General features: G+C 48.1%; 1 protein-coding gene across 3 annotated transcripts in view; it reads right to left on the minus strand.

The window, feature by feature from the left end:
- Nucleotides 1-16648, minus strand: part of wdr7 (WD repeat domain 7) — a 1110115-nt gene that overhangs the window by 651204 nt on the left and 442263 nt on the right. For all 3 annotated transcript variants that reach the window (XM_072497366.1, XM_072497365.1, XM_072497364.1), the window contains one exon: nt 11244-11357. In XM_072497366.1, the coding sequence (XP_072353467.1) occupies nt 11244-11357 (114 nt within the window). The remainder of the gene's footprint in view (nt 1-11243; nt 11358-16648) is intronic.

Raw genomic sequence — 16648 nt, forward strand, 5'->3', positions numbered from 1 at the left:
AGGTTCTAACCTCAATGCTGGCACCTTAGCCAGTAACTTGGCATTTACATCAAGAAATTAAATAAGACGGTATGACCTGCACTCCATGGGGTCCTTTTTCAACAGAAGGGATATTGATGCCTGTACCAACATTGCAAGAAGGGAGCCCCATGTTACAGAGTCTTCAAACATCCTCACCAGTAACAGAACTAACTGTCCAGCAAACTTCATGGAAAACTCCACCGTGAACCTGTCTGGCCCAGAGGCCTCATATGTTTTCATCCGACCTATCGCTGCCAGAACTCTACTGGACTCAATGGCTCCTCCATTTCTTCACACTCTTCCTCCCCTACCTCAGGAAACTAAGCCCTCCAAAAACTCTTTATCTGACCACCCTCCCCCTTCCCGCCCCAGCAGCTCCGACTTATAAAGACAAGCCAAAAGACGACTGGCACTCCTCTCTAGCCTCACTATCCATATATGCTTTGTGCAACATGATCTCACCACTAATCACCGCTTTCAAAGCATTCCATAATACTGAGGGGCGAGACCAACCCATTCCCATTAAACCCCATGTACTCATCAATCACCTTCGATATCCGGCCACAGAACCACATGTCCACTAACAACCCCAAATCCTGCCTCCATGCCGGTCACTGAGCCAAACATACCTAATGGCTGGTTTAGCACAGTGGGCTAAACAGCTGGAGTGTAATGCAGAACAAGACCAGCAGCACGGGTTCAATTCCCGTACCAGCCTCCCCCGAACAGGCGCCGGAATGTGGCGACTCGGGGCTTTTCACAGTTACTTCATTGAAGCCTACTTGTGACAATAAGTGATTATTATTATATTATTATATCAAATCCATGATGTGGAGCATGGTCCGAGATGACTACATCGGAGTACACCCCCTCCCACCCCCAACTCCTTCATAAACGCCAACAAAGCCTTCGCCAACCCCAAAGAGGCGACCAACTTCGGCTTAGAACTGTCAAGTTTTGCGTTCTAAACACAATTTACATCTCCCCCCAGAATCAACTGAGGAGTGTCCAAATCTCCTCATAATCGTCCCACATCGGGGCACACACATTCACCAGCGCCATCGACTTACCTTCCAGTGGCTATCACATACCTACCTCCCTGATCCGCTACCACCCTTCCCACTAGAAAACAGACCCCCTTGTTACTCCAAATAATTCCTAGAACCAAGGCCCACCCAAGATGCCTGCGAACCCCACCCATAAAGTGAGACAAAGAAAAACCCCTGGTGACTGTCAGCACTCTACCTCTCCTCCCCCCAATTCAAAAACCTGCGAACCATGCTCCCTCCTCACCAGCCACCACCTCCCCCCACCCTCCCCAACCCCAACCAGACCAACACGTTAGGCACATCAAAACCTATCTAAACAGGTCCAACAGGCCGCAGCCCTTCCCCTCACCTCACCCCCATTTACTAGCTAAGACCTAACTGCTAGTGAGGTAGTCCCCATCAGGTCCCACACCTAAAGAGCAAAGAAAAAAAGAGAATCTCCCCCAATCGGCCCACTGACAGGAAAACAAAACCAAGGGCATCCTCGCTTGTCTTCAGAGAGCTAATATCTGCAGAGTAACTTGATTGATTAAATGTTCCATTCTGGAATGCATTGATATCTTCTCATGAACAATAAACAATATGTTAAATAGGATATGCTGTCATGTAATAAATTTAATGGAGAACATTCAGCTGTCCATTCCACCAGTAGTTGGTGGCTCATTAAACTAGAACATGGTCTTCCTGATCATAAATTGTACTTTTCAAATAAGGCAAGTACCTTAATGTCAAAATTGCCCATAACACACAAGGTAGAAGAGAGACAAGAAAACTTCCCATCCTCCTCAACTTAACTAAAGAAGAATAATTGACACCTGCGTGGAAGCCAGATATGGCTTCTGCCATAGAAGTAAACAGGCAGATTTAAAGATATTTAGCAAAGGTCAGCATGCTTGTTTACCCAAATCCACAGATGTGTGCATGTTACAGGGGTCTGAAGAGTTTAAATAAATATCAATCTAACTAATGTTGTATAGGAAATGGCTTTTATTGTTGTCAATCATTTGTGTGTGCTTAACTATGTACACACACATTATTTGAAAACAAAAGCCAGAAGAGCAATTCAACATTCAAAAAAACCTCCAATAAACTTTAAAACTCTTACATGACCCATAAAATATCATAATCCTGTGTAGTGCCCTTAATAGTCAGGAAGTACTGCATTAGTCAACTGATTCACAGAAACTAAACCATCTCAGGAATTTATACAGTCCAAAATCTTAAAACAATATTGATTAATTTGTTCTTACAAACTTACATTACAAAAATGTTATCTATATTCATTGCTTTCTGATGCATTATCCCGTATTATGCAAACTGTCAATTTCCCCAGACCACTTCTGACTGATAGTTCATTGCCTCCTGCTCTTTATGGCAGTTTATTTTGCTATTTGCAAAAACAGTGCACTAAGTAAAACAATGAATTTTTGCACAAAAAGCAGACATCATAATAAATAATTTCTGGTCATTCTTATTGTCTGACAAAAAAATTACACCAATAATATTCTTCATCCTAATATTGTGCACACTGAAAGAAACCTCTAATTTTTAATTTGGGCTCATTTTTTTAAAAATTAAAAGGGCTCTACTTACTCAATTAAAATGTAATAAAGATAGCAAACAAGTCTCAATTTAACACAAGTTTTGAAAGGATCCTTTTGACAATACATGATAGACACTTCACAGCTATGGCGAGAGGTTATTGCACTCTCTTGCGTAAACCATTCTCCAGGGGACAAATCTGAATCGTTCAAACAATGGCTGCGAGTTTAGCGAGAACGCTGAAGATCTGTATCAAGGTGGCGGGGTGGGGTGGACAATAGGTCAGGAATTTGTTAAAGATGCGCACTCACTGGTTTCAAAATTATCATTTACAAACTCGAAGGCATAATTTTATGGCTCCTCCCACCACAGCATTTTCTGGTCCCACTGAAGTCAGCGGATCATTGAACAGCTGGACGTATTTTACGGCGCCGCTTCCTCCGCAACAGGGCTGTAAAATTCCGCCCCTGGTGTTATTCTATTTGTGATTGTTACATAGCAGTACTTACTAAGATATAACATGACATTCCAGGAATGACTGCTCATTTAAGAAACATCATGGTGACGTGTTTGGGAGGAAGGGGGATGTATGGAGGCTGATTGGCATTCTTCATCTATATTTACCTTGTGATATACATCAAAAAAATGTTGAATAACTTATCGGTTTTGGGGAATTAATATGAGATCTCACACAGGCTCCTACTCCCTGTATTTTATACTTCATTTCTTTCTTCACAAACAGATTAACAGAACAGATAAATAAAGAATCAACCAGAAACAGTTCTGCAGCCAAACAAACTTACCAGTCAAGCAGTTCTACACAAAGATACAAACAAATATAGATGCCAGTATTGGTACAGTGGTAGCCCTCGAGTTATAAGATCAAAGTCTCAAATTATACCCCAGAGATTTGAGCATATAATTTGGACTGGTATTTCAGTACAGTACTGAGGGAATGCTTCACTGTCAAAGGTGCCATTATCAGATTAAATGTTAAATTGAGGCCCACCTTCCCTCTCAGATGGACATTAAAAATCCAACGGTTCTATTGGAAGTGCAAAATTCTGGGAGAATTTTGCCCTTTAACTATCAAACATCAAAAATGATATCTGGTGATTTATGTAATCATGTGCAAATCAATTCAGCTTTTTTTTATATTATCTACCCCAAAGCAAAGAATACAATCTGTATTTGGAATCACATAACTGTGTGTGGAGTCTGCATGTGGGTTTCCTCCGGGTGCTCCGGTTTCCTCCCACAGTACAAAGATGTGCAGGTTAGGTCGATTGGTCATTGTAAATTGCTCTTCGTGTCCAAAAAAGGTTAGATGGTGTTACCGGGATAAAGGGGATAGGATGGAGGCATGGGTCTTAAGTAGGGTGCTCTTTCCAAGGGCCGGTGCAGACTCGATGGGCTGAATGGCCTCCTTCTGCACTGTAAATTCTATGATTCTATGATAATACGCAACAAAAACAAATCTGGTTTGAAGGGGGTCGGGGTGTCAATTTTCACATACACTAGAAACAGAATATCTGAAGTGATAAAGGCAATGAATTTCTAGAATATATCGGGGCAGTTTTCTAGAACTGACAAAGGATTAGGCCACACTAAATTTAGTGATGAGCAACAAACAAGAATTAGTTAACAATGTGATGGTATTGTGCAAACACTAACGCACCCAAATGGCTCTTAACAAATTCACAAATGGCACTCTGTGTAATTGTGGTCATGGTAAACCTGCCCTACTCAATCTGTCTGCAGCCTCTGATACCATCCTCCATGAATGTTTCTCTTCCATCTGGGTGAGACTTCATTTGTCTGGTTCTACTCTTATCTATACAGTGGTAGCCAGAAATTCACCTGCAATGGATTTGCTTCCTGCACCAATGCCTTTTATGTCCCCCAGATATATTTGTGGCTCCTCCTATTGCTCATCTACATGCTACCTCTCAGCAACATAATCTGAAAACACAACACCAGTTTCCAAATTTACACTGAGGTTATGCAGCTCGACTGTACCACCACCTCTCTCAACCCTTCCACGGTCTCCAAATTATGGGCAGCATGGTAGCACAGTGGTTAGCACAGCTGCTTCACAGCTCCAGGGTCCCAGGTTCAATTCCCGGCTTGGGTCACAGTCTGTGCGGAGTCTGCATGTTCTCCCAGTGTCTGCGTGGGTTTCCTCCGGGTGCTCCGGTTTCCTCCCACAATCCAAAGATGTGCAGGTTAGGTGGATTGGCCATGCTAAATTGCCCCTCAGTGTCCAAAAAGGTTAGGTGGGGTTACTGGGTTACGGGTATCAGGTGGAGGCATGGGCTTAAGTGGGGTGCTCTTTCCAAGGGCCGGTGCAGACTTGATGGGCTGAATGGCCTCCTTCTAAATTGTATGAAATCTATGAAATCAGCCTCCTCCATTCCCAAACAATTGACACTATACCTTTCCATGACAAACATCTCAGGCTGAACCAGGCTGTTCAAAACCTTGGTGTCATAGGTGGCTGAGATAAGACTCCAACTACATATCCGCACCATCATTAAGGCCACCAATTTTCATCTCTACCTACCTGTTCATTTCTTTTTAAAAAGAGATCTGAGGGAGTGGCGGGAGTGGCCGAGGTCAGCAGGAGTCAGCTGACTTACGGGAGTGCTACGGGGGGAGCAATGCAGCTAGGGGGGAGACCTAGCTGGGGGGGGGGAAACTGGGTTGCTGCTGCATTGGCCAAAGGGGAGCTGGAACCTGAAGAGAGGGTCGGGGTGGGGGTCTGCTGCTGGGGGGAACGGAGAGCGCGGGAGGAGCGGGCACGCGGCTGGCCTAGAAAGGGAGATGGGTAATCGGCGGGGGGGGAAGAAGAGAAGCCCCCTGATCCGGCTGATAACTTGGAATGTGAGAGACCTGAACGGGCCGGTCAAGAGGGCCCGTGTGTTCGCGCACCTGAAGGGACTGAAGGCAGATGTGGTCATGCTCCAGGAGACGCATTTGAGGGTAAGAGACCAGGTTAGGCTGAGACAGGGGTGGGTAGGGCAGGTTTTCCACTCGGGGTTGGGCGCAAAGAATTGAGGGGTGGCGATTTTGGTGGGGAAGCGGGTGTCGTTTGAGGCGTTGAGCATCGTGGCAGACAATGGAAGTAGGTATGTGATGGTGAGTGGTAAGCTGCAGGGGGTGCGGGTGGTCTTGGTGAATGTGTATGCCCCGAATTGGGACGATGCCGGATTTATGCGGTGCATGTTGGGCCGGATTCCGGACCTGGAGGCAGGGGGCTTGATAATGGTGGGGGGGGGGGGACTTTAATTTGGTATTGGATCCAGCATTGGACCGCTCTAGATCCAGGACGGGTAAGAGGCCGGCGGCGGCCAAGGTGTTGAGGGGGTTTATGGACCAGATGGGAAGAGTGGACCCATGGAGGTTTGTTAGGCTGGGGGCCAGGGAATTCTCTTTGTTTTCCCACGTCCATAAAGCCTACTCCCGGATAGACTTCTTCGTTTTGAGCAGGGCGCTGATCCCAAGGGTGGAGGACACAGAGAATTCGGCCATAGCCATCTCAGACCATGCCCTGCACTGGGTGGAGCTCGAGCTAGGGGAGGAGAGGGACCAGCGCCGCTGTGGTGCCTGTAGGTGGGTTTGCTGACGGATGAGGTGGTGAGCGGGCGGATCCGGGGGTGCATTGAAAGATAGCTAGAGGTGAACGATAATGGGGAGGTGCAGGTAGGCGTGGTCTGGGAGGTGCTGACGATGGTGGTTAGGGGAGAGCTAATCTCCACTAGGGCCCACAAGGAGGGGAAGGAGAGGAGAGAGAGGGAGAGGTTGGTGGGGGAGATCTTAAGGGTAGATAGGAGTTATGCAGAGGTCCCCGTGGAGGGACTAACCAAGGAGCGACGAAGCCTCCAGGCCGAGTTCGACCTGTTAACTACCAAGAAGGCGGAGGTGCAGTGGAGGAAGGCGCAAGGGGCGGTGTATGAATACGGGGAGAAGGCGAGCCGGATGCTGGCACACCAGCTTCGGAAGCGGGAGGCGGCGAGGGAGATTGGGAGAGTTGGGGGATAAAGGGGGGAACACTGTGCGGAGTGCGGTGGGAATAAATGGGGTAGTTAGAGACTTCCATGAGGGGTTGCATAGGTCTGAGCCCCCGATGGAGGAGGGGGGGATGCGTCGTTTTCTGGACCGGCTGAGGTTCCCGAGCGTAGAGGAGGGGCAGGTGGTGGGGCTTGGGGCACCGGTAGGGCTGGAGGAGCTGACTAAGGGGCTGGGGAGTATGCAGGCGGGGATGGCACCGGGGCCAGATGGGTTCCCGGTGGAATTTTACAGGAAGTATATGGACCTGTTGGGCCCACTACCAGTGAGGACTTTCAATGAGGCGAGGGAGGGGGGCGCCCTTCCCCCGACGATGTCCAGGGCGCTGATCTCGCTGATCTTGAAGCGGGACAAGGACCCCTTACAGTGTGGGTCGTATAGGCCAATCTCGCTCCTCAACGTGGATGCAAAGCTGTTAGTGAAGGTGTTGGCTACCAGGATTGAGGACTGTGTTCCGGGGGTGATCCACGAGGACTAGACGGGTTTCGTGAAGGGAAGGCAGCTAAACACCAATGTGCGGAGGCTCCTAAATGTAATCATGATGCCTGCAGTGGAGGGGGAAGCGGAGATAGTGGCGGCTATGGATGCAGAGAAGGCCTTCGATAGGGTGGAGTGGGGGTACCTGTGGGAAGTGTTGAGGAGGTTCGGGTTCGGGGTTCGTTAGTTGGGGCTGGTGCGGGTGGGTGGGGGGGGGGGGGGAACACGACAGCGGGTATCGCTGTATGCAGACGACCTGTGACTTTATGTGGCGGACCCGGTGGGGCGGGATGCCGGAGGTGATGCGGATCCTCAGGGAGTTTGGAGACTTTTCCGGGTATAAGCTCAACATGGGGAAGAGTGAGCTATTCGTGATACACCTAGGGGACCAGGGAAGGGGGATAGACGAGCTCCCACTGATGAAGGCGGAAAGGAGTTTTCGGTACCTAGGGATCCAGGTGGCCAGGAGCTGGGGGACCCTACACAAGCCACAAGCTCAACTTGACGAGGCTGGTAGAGCAGATGGAGGGGGAGTTTAAAAGGTGGGCTATGCTGCCATTCTTCCTGGCGGGTAGGGTACAGTCGGTGAAGATGACGGTGCTCCCGAGGTTCCTTTTTATATTCCAGTGCCTCCCCATCCTGATCCCTAAGGCCTTTTTTAAGCGGGTCAGCAGGAGCATCATGGGATTCGTGTGGGTGAAAAAGATTCTGAGGGTGAGAAGGGTGTTTCTGGAACAGAGCAGGGACAGAGGAGGGCTAGCGTTGCCTAATCTGTGTGGGTACTACTGGGCTGCCAATGTGGCGATGATACGCAAGTGGGTAATGGAGGGGGTGGGGCCGGCGTGGAAGAGGCTGGAGATGGTGTCCTGTGTGGGCACGAGCCTGAGAGCGCTGGTGACGGCATCGCTGCCACTCCCACTGTCAAGGTACACCACGAGTTCAGTGGTGGCGGCGACCCTCAAAATTTGGTGGCAGTGGAGACGCCACAGGGGGGAGGCAGAGACTTCGGTGTGGTCCCCGATCCAAGAGAACCATCGGTTTGTCCCGGGGAGAATGGATGGGGGGTTCCTGAGCTGGCACAGGGCAGATATTAGAAGGATGGGGGACCTGTTTATAGATGGGACGTTTGCGAGCCTTGGGGCGTTGGGAGGAAAAATTTGGGCTCCCCCATGGAAATGCCTTCAGGTACATGCAGGTAAGGGCATTTGTAAGATGGCAGGTGAGGGAATTTCTGCTGCTTCCAGCATGTAGGATCCAGGATAGGGTGCTCTCGGGGGTGTGGGTTGGAGAAGGTAAGGTCTCGGCGATCTACCAGGAGATGCAGGAGGAGGAGGAGGCCTCGGTGGAGGAGCTGAAAGGTAAATGGGAGGAGGAGCTGGGGGAGGAGATAGACTAGGGTACGTGGGCATTCGCCCTGGGTAGGGTAAATTCCTCCTCCCCGAACAGGCTCCGGAACAGCCTCCCCGAACAGGCGCCGGAATGTGGCGACTAGGGGCTTTTCACAGTAACTTCATTTGAAGCCTACTTGTGACAATAAGCGATTTTCATTCATTTCATTTTTCATTCTTGCGCCAGGCTTAGCCTGATACAATTTAAGGTTCTGCACAGGGCGCACATGACTGGGGCAAGCTGAGTCGGTTTTTTGGAGTGGAGGACAGGTGTGCATGGTGTTAGGGGAGCCCAGCAAATCATGCCCACATGTTCTGGGCGTGCCCAGCGCTGGGTGGGTTCTGTAGGGGCGTTGCGAGGACGGTGTCTAAGGTGGTAAACACCCGGGTTAAGCCGAGCTGGGGGCTCGCACTATTTGGGGTGTCGGACAAGCCGGGAGTGCAGGAGGCGAAAGAGGCCGGTATTCTGGCCTTTGCGTCCCTGGTAGCCCGGCGGAGGATTCTGCTACAGTGGAAGGATGCGAGGCCCCTAAGCGTGGAAGCCTGGATCAGCGACATGGCAGGGTTCATTAAATTGGAGAGGGTAAAATTTGCCTTAAGAGGATCTGTGCAAGGGTTCTTTAGGCGGTGGCAACCGTTCCTAGACTTTCTAGCGGAGCGTTAGGAGGTGGTCAGCAGCAGCAACCCGAGGGGGGGTACTTTGTCTTTACTACTGTGTTTATTATCGTTTAATGGGGGGCTTGTATATTGGGGGAATACGTGACATAGCTATAAAATGTTTATTTATGTGTTCTTTGGTTTTTCTTATTTCTGTAAGGGGGGGGGGGGTTGTTGAAAATGTGTAAAAAAATTTGAATATAAATATATATATATTTTTTAAAAGAGATCTGAGAGAGGTGGTGGCATATTTGTATTGTCACCGGACTAGTAAGCAGAGACCCAGAACAATGATCTGGGTTTGAATCCCACCATGCCAGATGGTGAAATTTGAGTTCAATAAAAATCTGCAATTATAAGTCTAATGATGACCATGCAATCATTGTTGATTGTTGTAAAAATCCACCTGTTTGAGAGACATCCTTCAGAGAAGGAAATCTGCCACCCTTACCCGGTCTAGTCTTCATGTGACTCCAGATCCACGGCAATGGAATTGATTCTTAAATGCCCTCTTAAATGGAGGGCAACTAGGAATGGACAATAAATGCTGGGCCAGCTAGCAACATCCACATCCCGTGAATGAATAAAAACAAACATAACATTGGAGTACAAACAAAAAATTGCATCTTATGCATTTTTGAATGGGCTGGGGAGAAAGAGAGTAAGGCATCCAGCTACAGAAAAATAAACAAAAGAAAACATTTTTTTTTTTTTAAATCCAAAATATGACCAACTGCTGAAGAATAATGGACTTATTGGACTAAAATGTTCTTTTAATAATATCCCGACTGGATATTTTTAAAACTTGGGTGTCTTGACAATGAGTTCTGTTCTGCTTCAATGTCAACCATCAAATGGTAATATTCTGCAAGCTTAATCTTGAAAATCCACAACTAGAAAAGCTGTCATGTAACATATAGTTGAAAATATTGTTAATTTATTGAAAGCAACTGGAAAATAAATGTTATCCGATGGCTATACATCTGAATGTAACACTATTAGAGGACTGTGACGATTATTGTATTTAAATACTTTTGGAGTTTAAAAAAAGCAATGCAGAAGGAAAGCCGTTTAAAGTATGCATTCAATTTGTTATAGAGATTGAGAGCCAATAATCTGTTTAGGAAACAAGAACAGCATGTGAAAAATTCCAAATCATCATCTTTGTGTATGCTGGAATATTTTAATATCATAGCTGTCACTACCTCTCTTCATGATCAAACTTCTGGAGAAGCTAATAATAATAATCACTTATTGTCACAAGTAGGCATCAATGAAGTTACTGTGAAAAGCCCCGAATCGCCATATTCTGGCGCCGGTTCGGGGAGGCCGGTACGGGAATTGAACTCGTGCTGCTGGCTCTGTTCTGCATTACAAGCCAGCGATTGAGCCCCCTGTGCTAAACCAGCTAGAGCCTCTATTTGATTACCAGTACACAAGCAATTAAGAGTAAAATAGCAATGTAAAAAAATCCTTAAGTTGAATTATACAAATTTGCCAAAAAAAACTAATTTACTAAGATATGCCATCAGAAAATAGGGTAATTACCTCCGTGTTTGCCAAGGTCTGCGACACCAATATACAAAGCAATATCCAACTAGGTAACAATTTCCAACCATCAAGATATCGCAAGTCTATAAATGCTACTGTACACATGAATTCAAAGGTCACAAGTAAAGTTCACAATAAATGGGCACACTGAGCAAAGCACTACAATTAATACTGCATTACAGAATTAACCTTTATTAAAAAGTACTAAGATTAGAACAGGTTGAAACTTAAAGGTTAGTGGAAATGATTACTTGACAATTCTCAGTATGACTGCAAAAAATAAAATGCAGGAATCACATGATCCTAATTTGTCCATGACTGCTTTATGTAGTATAATTAGAACAAACGTTTTGCATCGTCTTCAGTTAACACAAGAGAGTCATTGTTTCGTCAGTATTATAGATCCTATTTTATGATTTCTTCCAACAAAATCAAGAAAATATTCTTTAATAAATTGGCCCTTTGCAAGTTTGGAAACAGAACCACTTACCTGTAGTAATGTCATCATCTGCTAGGTCAGCTTCTTCTTCTTGAACTTTGGCATCTGTCCCTTGTATATCAGGACTTGCACCAACAGCTTGCAAGGTTTCGGTTGTCACACCAGCTAAAAAGCAATCCATCAAAAAACAGCATTTAGTTTCTTTTTTGAAAATAGCATTTGAATTAAATTTAGTTCTCAGCCTTTAAATCCCAACTCCACATAGCATCCACTTATCAGTGGAACAATCACATATACTTCCTGAAGCACCTTGGCAAACACGGAGGTAATTACCTTATTTTCTGATGGCATATCTTAGCAAATGAGGTTTTTTGGCAGATTTGTATAATGAGCTATATCACACCAATTACTTGTAATATTTTTCTGTTGGGCAAAGCACGATTCAAGCATGAAACAACTTATTCTTATGGTATATTTTTCATGTAACAAAATAAAAATGAAGTGTTAATAAAGGAAGGGATCAGTGCTGTAGTGAGAAATGCTATTGTCACTGGAGATCAAGACATGGAATTGGTCTGGGTAGAAATAATAGCAAGGGAAAGAAGCCCCTGGTGTGAGTAATCTATTGGTCCCCCTAATGGTAGTTCCACATTAGGACGCAATATAAACTAGGAAATACTGGGTGCTTGTAAGAAAGGGAAGACAATAATCATGGGTGATTTTAATATGCATATAGACTAGATTAATCAAATTGGCACAGTAAACCAACTAGGACACAGCTGTAGAGAACCTTAGTTAGGCCACACTTGGGAGTATAGTTTTCAATTCTGGTCACCACATTACCAGAATGATATGTAAGTTTTAGAGAGGGTGCAGAAGAGATTTACCAGGATGTTGCCAGATATGGAGGGCATTAGCTATGAGGAGAGCTTGAATAAACTAGGTTTGTTCTCACTGGAACGGCGGAGGTTGAGGGGCGACCTGATAGAGGTCTACAAATTATGAGGGGCATAGACAGAGTGGATAGTCAGAGACTTTTTCCCAGGGTAGAGGGGTCAATTACTAGGAGGCATAGGTTTAAGGTGTGAGGGGCAAGGTTTAGAGGAGATGTACGAGGCAAATGTTTTTACACAGAGGGTGGTGGGTGCCTGGAACTCACCGCCGGAGGAGGTGGTGGAAGCAGGGACGACAGTGACGTTTAAGGGGCATACAAAGAACAAAGAACAAAGAAATGTACAGCACAGGAACAGGCCCTTCGGCCCTCCAAGCCCGTGCCGACCATGCTGCCCGACTAAACTACAATAAAGAACTAAACTACAATAAAGAACCTAAACTACAATAAAGAACCTACAATAAAGAAGGCATCTTGACAAATACATGAATAGGATGGGAATAGAGGGATACGGACCCCGGAAGTGTGGCAGATTTTAGTTTAGACGGGCAGCATGATCGGCGCAGGCTTGGAGGGCCGAACGGCCGTACTGTTCATTGTTTTTTGTTTGACGCAGGCTGTTTTGGATTTTGTATTGTGTAATGAGATGGGAGTAATTAATGATCTTGTGGTAAAGGATCCTTTAGAGAAGAATGATCATTGCATGCTTGAATTTCAAATTCAGTTAGAGGGCTATAAACGTGAGTCCTACACTAATGTTCCAGTGTTGAACCAAGGTAATTACAGAGGCAGAAGACCAGATTTGGCTCTATTGGACTGGACAAAAATTCTAAAAGGGTCAATTGGTGAACAATGACAGATATTTAAGGAGATATTAGATTCCTCCTAACTAAAATATATTCCAGAGAGGAAGAAAGATTGTAAGAGGGGGGGAAATGCATTTGAGATTAAGCAAGGAGGTTAAAGATAACATAACGGCCAAAACTAAGGCATACCATATTGCAAAGGTCAGTGGCAGGCTGGAGGATTAAAAAACTTTTGAAGACCAACAGAGGGTTAGTAAAAAAAAGTAATAAAAAGAGCAAAGGTAAATTATTTTAAAAATCTCACACAAAATATAAAAACATATCCCAAAAGATTCTGTAAGTGAATGAAAAGAAGGTCACTAGCGTCAACATTGGTCCCTTAAAGGATGGGACAGAGAAATTAATAATGTGGAACACAGAAATAGCAGACACTAAGTCAAATTTTGCCTCAGTTTTCATGGTGGAGGAAACTAAAACCATCCCAATAGTAACACGTAATGCAGAGGTTGTTGAAAAGGAGGAACTTAAAACAATCACAATCAGTAGCAAAAAGGTACTGAGCAAGCTATTGGGACTAAAGACAGACACGTCCCGAAGGCAGCAACGATAGTGGAAGCATTGGTTATAAAATCCATAATGAAGCAAAGGGTTCAACTGGAAATAGCCACGAGAGTTGGAAGTATAGTGGGTACAGAGATAGGGTAGAGTAAAATCATGCAGTGATATTGAAAACTGTGTGTTGAGGGAGAGGGAGCCATTGGTAGTCAGGAGATGGCTGAACAGTAATGAATATGTGCAGTCGGCAGCTCCTGCCGAGAATGGACTTTTGGGCCCTTTTAAGGAGCTCCAGTGGCACTTGGACGATGACTCCTGGTGTGGGAAGGAAGCGGTGAGGTTCCCCCAGCACTGTATGGAGTGGACCAGGAGCGGAGCGGTCAAAAAAGTGGCACTAGAGAAGAGAGGAGAACGGGCGCAAAAAAGCAAGATGGCGGCGAGCGGGGACCAGGCAGCGTGGGCTCAATGGTCTCGGGAGCAGCAGGAGTTTTTGAGAAGCTGCTTTGCTGAATAGAAGGCGGAGATGTTGGCTCCTATGAAGGATTCGATTGAAAGGCTGGTGGAGACCCAGAAGATGCAGGGGACGGCAATAAAGGAGGTGCAGAAGAAGGCCTCTAATAATGAGGATTAGATACTGGGCCTGGCTGTCAAAGTGGAAGTGCATGAGGCGCTGCATAAAAACTGGCAGGAGAAGTTAGAGGATCTGGAGAATAGGTTGAGGAGGAAGAACCTGCGGATTCTAGGTCTCCCCGAGGGCGTGGAGGGGTCGGATGCTGGGGCGTATGTGGCTACGATGCGGAGTACGCGGATGGGCGCGGGAGCCTTCCCGAGGCCCCTGGAGCTGGATGAGACGCACAGGGTCCTGGCGAGGAGGCCGAGGGCGAATGAGCCGCCGAGGGCCGTGGTGGTGAGGTTCCACCGCTTCATCGACAGGGAGCGTGTCCTGCGATGGGCGAAGAAGGAGCGGAGCAGCAGGTGGGAGAATGTTGAAATCCGCATCTATCAGGGCTGGAGTGCAGAGCTGGTCAAGAGGCGGGCAAGGTTCAACCGGTGAAGTTCAGGCTGTTACAGCCGGCACGGCTGTGGGTCACGTATCAGGACCGTCACCACTATTTTGATACACCGGATGAGGCGTGGACCTTTATCAAAAATGAGAAGTTGGACTCAAATTAATGGTTTGTAGCATGTTATGAGGGATGCTTGGGGGTGGGAGGGGCGATGTTCTTTCTTAATGTGGGCTTGTTTGGGGGGGGGGTTGTCCCCCACCTTTTCTTGGGGTTGTGTGGGCCTGTGGCCCTGGGCCTTCGTGGATTGGGGTGTGGCTGCAGGTGGAAGGAGCTGCGTCACAGGGTGCGGTATTGGCTTGGTGTCCACATTGGTGTATAGGTGGGGTAGAGGGCTGGAGACTTCGACAGGAAATCCAATAGGGGGATCGGAGACAGAGGCGCGTGTGGCCGGGGTCAGCAGGAGTCAGCTGACTTAAGGGAGTGCAATGGGGGGAGCAGGGGGGTTAAGCAGTTGATTGGCCAGGTTGGGGGGGGGGGGAGCGACTGGGGTTGCTGCTGTGCTGACTGAGGGGGAGTAAGAGGGAGAGTCTGGGCAGGGAGCCTCCGCCTGGGGGGCTGGAGAGTGCGGGAGGCGCAGGCACGTGTCTGGCCTAAAAAAGGAGATGGCTAGTCGGCGGGGGGGGGGGGGGGGGGGGGGGGGGGGTAATCCCCCGATCCGGCTGATCACGGAGAGGCTTGAATGGGCTGGTCAAGAGGGCCCAGGTGTTTGCGCACTTAAAGTGGCTAAAGGTAGACGTAGCCACGTTACAGGGGGGGAAATCAGACCAGGCTGAGGAAGGGATGGGTGGGGCAGGTTTTGCACTCTGGATTGGACGTGAAAAACAGGGGGGTCGCAATCCCGGTGCGTAAGCGGGTGGCATTTGAGCCGGTGGGTATTGTGGCGGATAAAGGGGGTCGATATGCGATGGTGAGTGGCAGGCTGCAGGGGGCCCAGGTGGTGCTGGTGAATGTATATGCCCCAAACTGGGACGATGCAGTGTTCATGCAGCGGATGTTGAGTCAGACCCCGGATCTGGAGGCAGGTAATCTGTTAATGGGGGGGGGGGGGGGGGGACACTTCAACACGGTGCTGGACCTGGCACAAGATCAGTCTAGGTCGAGGTCGGGTAAGAGGCCGGCAGCGGCCAAGGTCCTGAGGGGGTTTATGCATCAGATGGGGGGAGTGGATCCGTGGAGGTTTGCCAGGCCAAGGGAGTTCTCGTTCTTCTCCCATGTGCACAAGGCCTACTCACGAATAGACTTTTTTGCGGTAAGCAGGGCACTGATCCCGAGAGTGGAGGGGGCTGAGTATTCGGGCATTGCGATTTCGGATCATGCCCCGCACTGGGTGGAGCTGGAGTTGGGGGAGGAGAGGGGCCAGCGCCCGTTGTGGCGAATGGATGTTGTCTGCTGGCGGACGAGGAGGTTTGTGTTGTGGGTGGGTTCGGGGGTGCATCCAAAGATATGTGGAGGCCAATGATAATGGGGAGGTGTTGGTGAGTGTGGTCTGGGAGGCGCTGAAGGCAGTGGTCAGGGGAGAGCTAATTTCAATCAGGGCTCACAGGGAGAAGAGGGAGAGGATGGAAAGGGAGAGATTGGTGGGGGAGACACTGAGGGTGGATAGGAGATACGTGGAATCCCCCGAAGAGGGGCTGCTGAGGGAGCGCCCGAGCCTCCAAACGGAGTTTGACTTGTTGACCACGGGGAAAGCGGAGGCCCAGTGGAGGAGGGTACAGGGAGCAGTGTATGAGTATGGGGAGAAGGCAAGTCGGATGTTGGCGCATCAGCTGCGGAGGAGGGAGGCGGCTAGGGAGATTGGGGGAGTCAGGGATAGAGGGGGGAACACGGTGCGGAGTCCAGCTAAAATAAACAAGGTCTTTAGGGACTTTTATGGTAAGCTGTACAAGTCAGAACCCCCAGAGGGGGGGGGGGAAGGGATGCGGCAGTTCCTGGACCAACTGAAGTTCCCAAGGGTGGAGGAAGGGTGGGTAGAGGGTTTGGGGGCCCCGATCGAGATGGAGGAGCTAGTTAAGGGGTTGGGGAGTATGCAGGCGGGCAAGGCCCCAGGGCCAGATGGGTTCCCGATTGAGTTCTACAGGAAGTTCTCGGAGCTGTTGGGCCCGTTGTTGCTGAGAACCTTTAATGAGGCGAAGGAAA

Source organism: Scyliorhinus torazame, chromosome 3, assembly GCF_047496885.1.
Source record: "Scyliorhinus torazame isolate Kashiwa2021f chromosome 3, sScyTor2.1, whole genome shotgun sequence".
In the NCBI taxonomy this organism is placed as follows: domain Eukaryota; kingdom Metazoa; phylum Chordata; class Chondrichthyes; order Carcharhiniformes; family Scyliorhinidae; genus Scyliorhinus; species Scyliorhinus torazame.